This window comes from Nyctereutes procyonoides, unplaced genomic scaffold, assembly GCF_905146905.1.
Source record: "Nyctereutes procyonoides isolate TBG_1078 unplaced genomic scaffold, NYPRO_anot_genome, whole genome shotgun sequence".
NCBI lineage: Eukaryota > Metazoa > Chordata > Mammalia > Carnivora > Canidae > Nyctereutes > Nyctereutes procyonoides.
The window spans coordinates 4,461,916-4,476,095 of NW_026575136.1; the positions used below are offsets into that span (position 1 = coordinate 4,461,916).

At 32.0% G+C, this 14,180-nt stretch overlaps 1 protein-coding gene across 1 annotated transcript in view; it reads right to left on the reverse strand.

Moving 5' to 3' along the window:
- Positions 1-14,180, reverse strand: part of LOC129495604 (low-density lipoprotein receptor-related protein 1B) — a 1,831,349-nt gene that overhangs the window by 604,423 nt on the left and 1,212,746 nt on the right. The window contains exons 24-25 of the mRNA XM_055303278.1: positions 1,666-1,863; positions 42-246 (exon numbers count right to left, since the gene is read on the reverse strand). Of these exons, the coding sequence (XP_055159253.1) occupies positions 42-246; positions 1,666-1,863 (403 nt within the window). The remainder of the gene's footprint in view (positions 1-41; positions 247-1,665; positions 1,864-14,180) is intronic.

Below are 14,180 nucleotides of genomic sequence, written 5' to 3' on the forward strand. Positions count from 1 at the left end.
TTTAATGCCAAAGTGAATTTGTAAAAGGCAAACTTTTTTACCCGTATCTTGGGTCCAAAGCGATGGCCCTGGGATGTTCCATGGCTCCAGCTATGAGTGTAGTTCTTAAGGAACCGTCTAGTTTGGCCACTTCGATTTGGTCCAGATTGCTATCTATCCAGTATATGTTGCCTGCTATCCAGTCGACTGTCAATCCTTCGGGAGTAGCCAGGCCATGCTCCACAACGACTTCTATTGCACTGACTCCTAAGAGAACAAAAAAAAAAAAAAAAAGGAAACTAATACTTTTACCTATTCAAGGAACCTGTTAAGCAAAAACAAACAAATGGCAACAACAACAATAAAAACACCTCAAAACCCAAAAATGTCAATTTAAGAGTAGTGCAAAGTTTTTAAGCATTATACTGATTTTGCAAGATGTATTACTTGGCACAAGGGAAACTAAGAAGACTCCAAATTTAGAATTACTGAGCTTTCCTACCAGAAATTTTTAATTTCTTAAGCCCTTTCAGTGACAGGGAAACGGAATTTTTAAATAACTCTTGAGACTTACAATATTTAGATTTCAGAAAGTTATTTGTTTCCGGCTTTTGAAATAGGACATAGGATTTGGGGAATAATAATGATGTGCTGGTTAAAATTAGTGCAATTTAGTGTCAACATTGATCTTCACGGGTAGAATAAAGAGAAAAAGTCCACCTGGGGCAACATGCATTATAGCTAGTCAGCAGCCACCCTTTTCTGAAGCATGATAGATAAGATAGCTTTACTGCACTGACCCTTAAAGATAAGCCCCAAGTCATACTCCCCACCCCTCCTTGGCCCAAAAGACTTATAGGATATAACATGATTACAACTAAGAGAGGAAGGTATTAGTGTGGTCTAAATAAAAATAAGCAATGCTCTTATTTATCCTTCTTAATTTCTTTTGTAATTAAAAGTTATTTGATTTTTTTTCTAATAGGTTAACTCTTCATAGTTTATGGTATTGGCACTGTTTTTGTTAACATTTTAACAGTTTTTTTGTTTTTCAACAATATTTGCAATATTCCATAGGACACAAATTCACATATGATAATTATATTGTGTTTATTACCATTTTTCCAAAATTGCAAAGGTGACTTAAGGAGAAATTCAGATTTTGATAGAAATACCTGGGCTTTGAAATACCACACAGATCCAACATTTTCAAAAAGATTATTACATATATTTATCTCAGAGCCTTGATACTCAAAAAGAAAAAAAAAGCCTCGATTAGACAAAAGAGGTAAGTCAAATTATGATAAAAACATTTAGTGGTCTTTTTAGTGGTCTTTGTAATGATTCATTACTTGTTTTAAAAAATAAAACATTTAACTCACAAACACATGTCTACTAGTGTGTGGAAGGTGGTATTTATAAATATTTTTCTCCACCAAATATCCACAGAAAAGCTCACAATTTGAAAATGGTATGCATAAAAAAAATAAAAAAAGAAAAAAAAGAAAATGGTATGCACAGTGGGCTTTCAGCATTCATTTCCTTCCCTAAACATACCTTGACACATATACTTGACATTCCTGGTTTTACATATGTGAGGGAGGAGATAAAGAATGAAAGTGCAAGATTAATCTAAATTCCATTTGATTGCATCATATTTTTCTGGAATTTTCAGTTAAAAATTACCTCCACTTTCAGAAAGCTTGCCCCGGTATATTCTGTCTTCTACAACATCTGTCCAATAAAGTAAACTCTGATTGAAGTGAAAATCAAGTGCTATAGTGTTTCTCAGCCCAGGAACAAGTAGACTATAGTCTCTCTTATGAAGATCAATCCTTCTGATCTCATGACGAATAGAAAAGATGATGAATGCTTCAAAAGGATCTGAAAGTAAATTTATTTTTAATAGGCTTATAAAAATATTTATATGCTTTCATAAGTAGAATAAAACACTTGAGGTTAAATCCAATTATTTACCAGCATAATTTACTATATAACTCTCTACTATACAGGAGCAATTTCTTTTAATCCAACATTTAGAGGAAACTTGAAAATTTTAGGTTGATATGTATTCATTAAAATAAGTATACTTTTTCCCTCCTTGGATTTTTCTACACCTGATTCTGATTAAAAAATACAAGAATTATTGAAATTTCAAGACAAAATAGGGATTTTTCCTATTTTAATGGAGCTTCAGCTGACAATCCAAATCTCAGAAACATTAACACAAGAATTGCTAAGAGTTGACTAAAACTAATTTTGCTACCCTTAACCCATCACGTTCCTACAGATCCACAAAGGAAACAGACCCAATAAAAGAGTATTTCTGTGAAGAAATTACAGACTTATAGTTTGAGTGTACTCCCCAGAAGAGGGTAGATGATGGCTTTCTCCCCAGTCTGAAATTTACAAAAATTACTTCATCATTTTGGTAATGTGTCAAATCCTGTACCAATTACTGTTGGACATACTAAGATGAGTTAGACACGAATTTTGCTTGATGAATGTATATTTTGAGAAAGGGGAATCCAGGATTACAAAGATTTCCTCTCATTTCTATGTTTGTACCATTCCTTTCGGCTTTCCTTTAGGGAGATTTGTTTTCCTATTTCAATTATAGACACATCCTCTGAATGTGAGCTGCTATAATCATCTCTTTCCCTGCTGATTGGCTCAAAAGGAGGATGTGAAATCTAAATCAGTCGAATGCGTCTACAAACTTCCAGAGAATATTGCAATTTTCTTATAAGGCCAGAGATCTCTAAGCCTAGTAAGCCAGTGTCTATGACCTTGCAGTTTGTATAAGTATACTTGTGATGTTGTTGTTGAAGAGAAAAAACGCACAAAAAAAAAAAAAAAAAAAAAAAAAAGGAAGGAGCAATGACCTGGAGATGTTCAAGTCCGTAGGCTAAGGATATTCAAGTCCACTGTTGCAATTATCCATAAGTCTAGTTCCTTCCTTCATATTCCCTATACATTTCCCATACTTTGGATATGTAAGCCAATTCACTTAACTCCAACTCAGTTTGAAATATTTTTTTGCCAATTGCAACCAGGTTTACTGTTTTTATTAATCTCCATTCCTCAGAGAGTTCTTTTCTGATCAATTTCCTAATAAAGTCCATTTTTTTTATTTTATATCTCCATAACCTATTTATTCTCTTTAAAGTAAACTTTTTTTTTTTTTTAAGATTTTATTTATTTACTCATGAGAGACAAAGAGAGAGGGGCAGAGACATAGGTAGAGGGAGAGGCAGACTCCTCGCTGGAAGCCTGATGTGGGACTTGATTTTGGAACTCCAGGATCACCTGAACCAAAGGCAGACTCAACCACTGAGCTACCCAGACGCCCCTGAAGTAAACTTTAAAATCACTATCTATTTGTCATCTGCCTTCCTCACTGGTTTATATGTTTTATTAAAACAGGGATCTTGTTTGCCTTGCTCATTGTAATAGCCCTAATACCACACACCAGGGAGGATATAATACATCCCAGGTCTTAGATATAGAATGGTGCTAACCTAGGCTGCCTGCCACTGGTGTAGGGAAATCACTGGCATTTTTCCCCCACGTTTGTTTTATAAGCTCAAAGCCATCAAAGTGAATACACATGTGGAGGTAACTATGAGGGAGTCAAAAAGTAATGGTTTTTTTTTCTTTTTAAGTTTTTATTTATTTACATGAGAGACACAGAGAAAGGCAGACATAGACAGGGAGAAGCAGGCTCCTTGCAGGGGGCCTGATGCAGAACTCCATCCCCGAACCCAGGATCACACCCTGAGCCAAAGGCAGATGCTCAGCTGCTGAACCACTAAGGTGTCCCTCTTTGGTATCATTTTTAAAAGACCAACCACCCATAGCAAAATATAAATAATGCACAATCTATGCTACCATTTATATTAAAAATATTTTTCTAGACCTATATGAAGGTAAAGAATATGATACTTCTTGAAGGCTTAATGAGGAAATGTTGTTATGTGCTATGGAAACTGGTGTATGGGATTCAAAAGTGGGAAGAAAGCTTTCACTTTATTTTCTGTTGATACAATTTTTTAGCACTAACATATTTTTCCACTAAGATTAACAATTTTTAAGAATAAAAATTAAAACTAACAATAGAAGGAATTATAATTTCCTGCTTCTTAGAAACACTAATAAATAAAACAAAAATTGTTTGGGCATGACATATATGCTGAGCAAGGTAATTCAGTATGACAAATACTATTAAACGTGTGTGTGTGGTTTTTTTTTCTCCTTAAGGAGAACTCACATTTCTACTACAGCAATATTTAAGAGATCATTTACTGCTCTTACTTACATGCTCTATTTGAGAAAGTGCTCTCTCCTAAACCAAAAATTACTAACTTGTTTGTTGCAACTAAATGTAGAAAGAAATTCTTCAAGAGAAGACCTGTATTCTACTCTTGCCTCAGCTACAAATAAAGAAAAGTCACTAAAACTATATAGGTCTTGTCTATTTTTAAAATAAAATAATACTTTTGTTGCTACATGATTTAAAGCTTTATATGTGAAGAATCTTGAATTATTAATTGCATTATCAATAAAACAATATTTATATTAACCAAAATAGACTTTAAGACAAATAGCTTTTGTAGAAGTAAAATGTTCTCTATATATGATAAAACAACAGATAAAATTCCTAAATTGGTGTGTGCCTTAATAATATAGACTGAAAATATATAAAGCAAAATCTGACAGATTTAAATGGAGAAATCGATAAATCCATAATCATATTGTGATATATTTAACCACAACTCCCACACAAACTGATAAAAAAAAAGCCATAACAATGATTAACAAAATAAACAAAAAGCTCAATCTACTGGAAATAAATAGAAATCTGTACATCAAAATAGAAGACATACTCTCTTTAAGTACACACAGAATATGTAAAAAAATGGCCACGTTTTAGTCTACAAAGTAAGTACCAACAGATAGCAAATAATCAACCTATTAATGGACAACTGATCTGAGCACAATGGAATTAAATAAAAATCAATTATAAAGACTGCTAAGCTTCACATATACTTTAGTACTAGAAATAATTGCTAAACAATTTCTTGACCAATAGGACCTCAATAAGGAATTCAGAAATACAGAGAGATATTATTATGGCAACAAATGTGTAGATTAAGAAGAATGAACAATTAAAACTAATGAAGGGATCCCTGGGTGGCGCAGCAGTTTAGCGCCTGCCTTTGGCCCAGGGCGCGATCCTGGAGACCTGGGATCGAATCCCACGTCGGGCTCCCGGTGCATGGAGCCTGCTTCTCCCTCTGCCTATGTCTCTGCCTCTCTCTCTCTCTCTCTCACTGTGTGCCTATCATAAATAAATAAAATTAAATAAATTAAAAAAAAACAAAATTAGAAAATATATTTTAAAAAAATAAAAATAAATAAAACTAATGAAATAGAGAATCAGTTCCTGGATGGTGAAATGAGGATCCAAAACCATCTCTTTCATAAAACAGTGAAAACACTGACAAAATGGTCAAAATTACCTTTTTCTGAACTCTAGAAATTCAAGAAAAACTGCTGAATATCAGTATTATATGCTGTTTTAATATGTACCAAACCCATTCCCCTGTCCTTAGCTTAATAATTGATTTAAAAACAAATGATCCACAAGTTCCCAGAGGGGACATATGGATTTGGAGCTCCCCCAAAAGCCCAAGCTCCAGAGAACTGTTCAATGTGGGAAAGATGGCCTTTTCAAGAAAATGTGCAGGGGGAACTGGATTTCTGTATTCCATAGAATGAGGTTGAAACCTCATACCATATATAAAAACTAACTCAAAATGTATCCTAGACCTAAATATAAGAGCTAAAATTACACAACTATTGGAAGAGTACTTAGTGACTCTTTATTAGGCAAAGACTGTGAATAGTCATTTAACCCAAGAGCCTACAAAAATGACCAAATAAGTGGACAAGAAGATGCTCAATATCATTGATTATCAGGGAAACACAAATCAAGCACAACATCACACTTCACATCCCCTAGAATAACTATAACAAGAAAAATGGACAATATCAGATGATGGCAAGATTGTGTGGAAATTGGAGCCCTCAAGCATTGCTGGCTGGATTTTTAAAATGACACAGCCACTTTGGAAAACACTTCGGCAGTTCCTTAAAAGGTTAGACATTGACTTACCATATGATCCAGGAATTCCATTCTTAGTTGTACACACAGGGGAAATGAAAAGCATGTCCACACAAAGCTTGTATGTGAATATTCATATTATCATATTATTCATACAATCAAAGAATAAAAATCCAAATGCTCATCAAATGATGAATGGATAACCAAAATGATATAATACAATAAATATACTTTTTGGCAATTAAAATAAATACTGATAAATGGTAAAACATGAATGAATGAACCTTGAAAACATCATGCCACATGAAGGAAACTAGTCACAAAGGACAACATACTGCATTATTCCATTGTTATGAATTGCCCAGACTAGGCAAATTTACAGAGACAGAAACTAGGTTAGAGATTGCCAGCGATGAAGTAGCGTTTGATGGGGAGTGAATTTTAAATATGTATGGAGTTTGTTTGGGGGGAGAATTAAAATGTTCTAAAATTAGATAGTTGTCATGGTTGCACTACTCTGTGAATATACTACCAACCACTGAATTCTGTACTTTAAAAGAATGAATTTTATGGCATATATATTATATCTCAATTCATCTGTTTTAAAAAAAGGAAATATGGTAATTAGTGTGGAAATTTATAGAGAATAAAGAAATGTACAACATTTTATTGTTACCTAAAAATCATGATTTTTACCTCAATCCAATTAATCTGTATAACTATACTTAGCTCATTAGCTCTGAAAACTTTTCCATCTATACAAGGAAAAAATAAACCATGCAGATAATTTAATGTGCAATTAAATTTAATTTAATTTCTTCTCTGTGTATTTGTGGTAGTTGAATAAAATGGAGAATTCATCTTTTAAAAATTAATAAAATAATAAATAAATTCAAGAATCCAGAAAAGATAACTCTAATAAATTAGGAAGAATAACATAAATATAATTACAGAAATTGATAAAATAGAGAAAAACATTATAAAAAATGGAAATCGTTTGTTTGAAGGATGATAAAATGCAGATAAGCATGTGGAAGGACCAATATATATACATATGCATGCACATAAATATATTCAGAAATGAGTAATAGGAAAAATTAAAATAGGAAAGTAATTATTATGGGTATTATTATTTATATTCAATAAAAATTTAAAAAATAAGAGTAATATATATATATATTTTAATAATAAATTTGAAAATAGGTAAAGTAAGCCATTTTCTAGAGAAATATTTTACCAAAATTGACTTGTAAAGAAATAGAAAATATGAACAGACCTACAATCTATAATAAAAATTGAGTGGTAAAATTACACCCTCTAACCAAGTATAGAAGAGAACAAAACAATCCATAAATAATGAGATAACTGGAGAAATAGAGAGTGTTAAGAAAATGTTATAGCAGTTAAAACAAGACCATAACCATCATCTTGGGCAACTATTAAGAAGACTGAACATTACTAAAATAGCAAACACATATAGAGTGCTTCTTATATATAATTATTCTTAAATATTTCATAGATCCCCATTTGCGCAATCCTCACAAAGTCCTAGGAAGTAAGTAATATTATCACTCCCATTTTTCACGGGAAGAAAAAGAGGCACAGATAAGTTATGTAACTAATATGCCAGAGTCACACAGCTAGTAAGTGGAGGAGCAGGGATTTGAACAAATTTTCTGTCTAGTGTTAGCAATGAATTGGAGACTCAGGAACTCTTATAACAGCTGATGGAGGGTATATTTTTAAAACTGTTTTGGAAATATAATTGGCGATGATAGAGATGACATGTACAACTGAAGGTGTATATGCACTTGAACATGTGTGGTTCAACTTGTGCACATTTCCACAAATAGAAATCATAAGAGCTTTCACCGCAACATAGTTTGATGTAGCAAGGCACTGGAAATAACATCAATGACCACGAAAAGGAGAAGATTAACAAAACTATAATATTTTTATACAGCAGAATGCCATAGAGAATTTAAAAGGAATAAACGGAGCTATTTAAAACACTACACTATGGATACTTCTCAAAATCATATTTGTGACTAAAAATTCCAACTAATTCCAGCTGGATATATATAATGTATGTGATTCCATAAGCTAAGAAACACAACAATTATATTACATGTTGGTTAAGAACACAAACTATGACAGAACAGATACCCTAATTTCACAAAGGGAGCTACCTACCTCTGGGATGGAGGAATGGATGAACAGAGGACTCAAAGTTATTTAATGTTTCATCCCTTTCAGAAAATAATTTGTACCATGTATAGCATGAATAAATTGGATGAATTTTCAATATACTAAAATATTAGCTTTGAATACATTATTCTCCAATATGTTTGAAAGATTTCACAAAATGGAAGATGACTGGAAATGTCTTTTTCTTTTTTTTAAAGATTTATTTCTAAGTAATTTATATACCCAGTATGAAGCTTAGACTCATAATCCTGAGATCAAGAGCTGCATGTTTCACTGACTGAGACAGCCAGGTACTGTATACAAGTGTATAAAACCATATCTTGTTTACTCTGAACAGTGACTGTTACATGGACTCTTTTATTAAAACTTTCTGAAGGCTTTTCAAGTTCTTATATTTACTGTAGTCATTTTGTGGTGAGAATATAGTTGATAAATATTTACTTGATTACACATGACTATTATAAGCCTGTTTACCAAAATAAAAAATCAAAGTGTAAATATTTAAATTATTTCTATTTGAACTCTGAATCTTGATAAATTCTCCAAGTGTCTCTACTTTTAAGATTTGTTTCCTAAATTATTTCTTTTTTGAGAAAATAAAAGTTGTAATGAATAATGTAATATGTAAATTGATAAACTACTGAGAAATCATGAAGACTGGGTTTCAAAATGCCAAGTCTTAAAATGTTTTTTCCCTTTAATAATGATAAAAAATAAACATCTGTATAAAACATTTGGTGATAAAACACAATGAAGCATTTTCTCATGTGCTTCAATTTTGATGTAAGTATATTAACTTCTTTTGGGGCAAATTCAATTTGGAATGAATATAGCAAAATATGAAGTAGTCATTCACTTTTGCAGTGTACTATCTTTTTTTTCAGTGTGCTAGCTTGTGGTATTTATTCAGTCTCATAAATGATTGAATTTTACAACTCAAACCACCAAATAAGACTCAATATAGAAGAGGCTTGAAGTTCTTTACCATGAAGTTCTTTATACACATACATGTGTATAAAACAAAGAAGGTTCCAATTTATATTTTTTTAAAGTGATGAATTTCCTTTTAATAAATGTAGCACATTACAAAGAGCTTTAGAAAGGACTCATAGGTCTTCTATCTGCTGTTCTTTTTTCTTTGATTTTCTTTTAATCCCACTACAGATTTGCATAATGATTGTTACAAGATAGTATATGGAAGCAGTAGATGACTTGTCTAAGAAAGAGTTCCTCTATAGTCCTCTCAGGGTAATTGTTATGACTCCAAAACTAGTAATTTTACATGAATAGTCCTGATTATTTATTATCATACCTATAATGTCCTCAAACATAAAGTGATATTGTAGTTACAATGTTTTTTCTCCTGCAAGTTCGGAATTTTCACTTTTCTGTTCTCATATTTAATACTTTATTTGAATTTCTCTGTCCCCATCATTAGATATATCCCCTGTACAGAGTAGCAACTTATGAAGTGGTAAATGATCTATTGTTTACTCCAGTTCACTATATATTATTACTTCCTCTTCTTCATTCCTTCAGCTATAGCTATGTTGGGAATGAATGAAAGTGAAATATTATTGAAGTGTGGTATACATAAGGGCAGAAGATATAAAACCTATGAAATGAGTGCTCATTTCGGCAGCACATATACTAAAATCTATGAAATGAAAGGTAGGATAGACTTTCAACTATTAATCAAACTGGTAAATTTATAAGATTATCTCACCAACTGTCCACCAATTTTGAGAGCTTTTTTTTTTTTTTTTTATCTGTATGTTTCATTTTGCTCTTGTTTTCCCTTTAATTACTTGCCTGAAAATTCCTGGATATTTTTTCTCAGTAGCTCTGCTTTATATTTCAAGTTTCTTAAAAACTTATCTATTCTTTCCATTAATAAGTATCAGGAATCTGCATTTGGGGCATGTATGTATAGAAAGAGAGAGAGTGGGAGAATGAGAGAGAGAGAGAGAGAGAGAGAGAGAGAGAGAGAGAGAGTTCATTAAGGGGTGAGAGTTTGAGCAAAAATCTTTGCATTTCTAAGATACAGCCCAGTGCTTTTTGCTAGATTATATTTAATAAATACCTCTGATTACATAAGTGAATGATTAATTATAAGAATCAATGAATAAACAGCACAAGAGATATTAAATAGAGAGGAGATAAAAATCATTATGGCGAGAAGAAAGTAAGAAAAACAATGAAGTGAAGAAAGGAATGAAGCAGAAAGATAAAGAAATATTCTGTAAAGGTCAACGTGAATGAAACTAATAGAGGGCTAAAAGAATGTAGAAGATAATTGATATGTCTACAGTTTAGTACATGCAACCAATTCCTACAATAAAAAAGGCAGCCATCTTAATAGAAAAATGGCCAAAGGAAATGAAGAGATGCAAAAGGCTAACAAGCATATAGAGAAATGCTCAAACTCATCATAAGAAAAATGAAACTAAAACAATGAAATATGATTTTACTTCACTATATTGGATGACAAAGCTAGAAAATCGGATAATTTTAAGAGCTGGCAAGGATATGGGGACCTTGAAAGTGTACTGTTGGTGGAGGTGGAGACTGTTCAACCACTCTGAGAAGATACTGGTTATACTTTCTCATAGTAAGCATAAGCATACCCTGGGAGTCAATAATTTTGGTCCCAAATAATGTTCATGCATATTTCTAAGACTAGATAAATGTCTGCCAATGGCAGCATTACTTTTGCAGAGATTTGGGGTGGTTTAAGTGTCTTTATATTGTAGAGTGAATAAACAAAAATAGATGGGAACATGCCATATGATACCACATAGTGGTTAGAAATAATAGATCAATTGTACACATAGCACAGATCATAAAACTAATAAAAAAACTATTATTACTTCAAGTAATAGAGGAAACTTGTTATATTCAACAAACATTTGCTACAAAATGTATTTTTTAAAATGTATTTTCACAAGAGGTGTAAAATAATTTGATGCAGTCTCAGCTTTTGTGAATGTTTGGGTCTAAGTGGTAACAGAAATAAGCTCATAAAATGTACACTATTCAAAGACATCACAAGACTTTGAGGGCACACAGCACAGGGAGGTGGCCTGGATCTTTGTAGTAGCTTGTAAAAGCTCTTTCTTTGGAGTCAGATGGAATGAAGTTCAAAAGCTTTGCTCTAACATCTCTTTGCCACAGGCCCTGAGTAAATGAAGTAACCTCTCTGGGTCTCAGTTTCCAAAGGAATAAAATCAGAGTATTAATAACATCCATTGGTTTCCTGCAAGTTATAAATGAATTGCCCATCACACAGTAGATGCTTGATAAGTGGTAGCTATTAGTAATATTATCATAATCAACTTGAGGAAAAATTCATAGAGGAGAGTGTTTTAAATAGATTATAGGATTTCCAGAATGTAGAAGATACTGTTCTGCTCAGATGATAATGAGTAGAGTGCATGAAGGAGATGTTACAATAAAGTGATGCATGTGAAAATACATTATATGTCCTTGGCAACTATTTATTTACTAATATTACTAATGATGAAAACAGTAATAATGTGCCTGGAATGGAAATCCATTGTGGAGGATAACAAAAGATTAGGTTGGAGAGAGAAAACAAGCAAAAATGAAGAAGGTCCTAAATAGCAGACTATGAATTTGATGTTCTGTCCATAAATATTTAAGAGTTACTTTCAAATCATAAATAGACACTGATATATAAAAGTGTCATTTTACTAAAATAAAGAAGTGGATCACCAAATTACCCCCCCACACACACACACACCATAGCTTAATTCCCCTGATCTCTTCACCTTTATTTACCATTATTCCCCAAGGTAGTCCACCTGCTTATCATTACTCTGTTCTCTTTTATTTCATTTTTTCTTCTTTACTATACTTCTGACCTCTTTCCATTAATTCTCACCTTCCGGATTTGGATTCTTTTCAATAAAAATACCATATCCCTTCAAGTTTCAATATATTCTTACAAACTAAAGAAATAAGATGATGACAACAAAGAGGCCAGAGAGAAGACTGTCATCATTATAACATCTATGGTACAGATGATACCAACTGGAGCAGGGAGACTGAGTCCAAAAGACAATAAATTAGGGTATGGAGGGGGGGCAGCAAAGAGCTGGGGAAGTCAAAGATAAGTTCAGCTTGTGGGTCTGAAGACCAGAAGAAAACTGGAGCTGCTGACAGGACTATGGATAATTAAGAGAAGAGAAAGAGTCCATTTCAGCCAACAAATTTTGAGGTGGCTTAACGACACTCAATTAAAGAGAACTGAATAGTAGGAAAGACAGTATAGCTGGAAATATAAATGCCACAGTAATATGATTTGAGCTGATAAAGGAAGGTCTCAAGAGATCACATATAGGAGTATACGGAAACTAAGGTTTAAGGAATGGGCACAGTTTACCAATAAGAGAGCACTAAAGTTACGCAGTTTTATTTTTATAAAATTATGGATTACATCCATAATCTGTTTACTAAAAAAAATTTATGTAAATTGGGCTGAAAAGCAAATACCATTTTTTTCTAAAGTACTCAGTTTTTTCTGGCATCCAATATAATTTCCACAAAATATTTTGTGGTTTAGTTAATTTAAAAAATGGACAAGAAAACACATATTTATTGAATATCTTCTTTGTTCTTAGAAATTTAAGGGGAATATATAGTACATATAAAAAATCTACCCTATCATGAAGAGCTGGTAATTTGGTGGATGAGAGAGGATAAGAATACCAAAAAATATATATATATATGTATATATATATATATATACATATATATATATATTCAAGGCAATGTATATTACAAAAAAAGTATTTTCCTTATTCTTGTTCAATACCTGACAATCTCATCTCTAAAACACATCTTGAATCTGTTATTTTCTTTCTTTCAATAATCTTTTGCCTGAATAACCTTCTTTTAACTGGTCCCTGCATTAAATATAATTCTTGAAATCTAAAAATGGAAATAGAAGAGAATAATAAGAACCAAGAAAAACATTGGTGGAGAAATCTCACCTAATTCAGGCTATGAGAAAGTAAGAAGGACGGCTATAATATTCTTTCTGATGTAACTAGAAACATGATGCAAATTTGCAAGTAAGTTGTCTACTAAACAGAAAAGAAACTGGAGATAATGTAATTAATAGGAATATTCTGGATATTCATAGCATAAAGAAATGAACACTTTGTAAGAAAGAGATTAATGCATTACATAATAAGAAGGAAACATGTAAGGAACTGTTAAAATAAAGTATTGAAATAGCCAAGAAAAATGAGACTTACAGCTATATTAAATAAAAACTGAAGATCATAAAAAATAGTTTTTATGGAAATCTTTATATTTAACTAACAAGATGTTAAGAGTGAACTTAGAGAAAACAGAATCATTTCAGCAATTCAGTAAAAGCCAGACTAAAGAATTTTGGAAGAAAGGGGCTCTGAGAAATAAGAAAATATGAAAGAACTACAGGAGAAGATTCAAGAGAAAAAAAAAAGCAGGGGAGTCATAGTTCTAATTTGAAATATAAAGAGTGCTATTATTCTTTACTTTTAAAATGTCAAGAAGAATAAGCACAGGTATTGCATTCAGTAGAAAGGATACATTTTAAAAGCAGGGACCCAACTTAAAAATGATAGAAAAAAGTAATAAAAGAAGAGCAAGAAAAAAGAAATTTTATTTTCAAAGTCCAATAGTTAGTGGTTAATTCATTTTTATTAAACTCTGAATCTACCATAGGTCTTAAAAAAAGAAAGGAAGTGAATAAAATGCAGAAAAAATCCTCTTTTATACATAAAAATTGCTTTAGATTAAAAAATAATCTTCAATGGCTAACAAAACCTATATTATCTGAACAATATAAATGCTG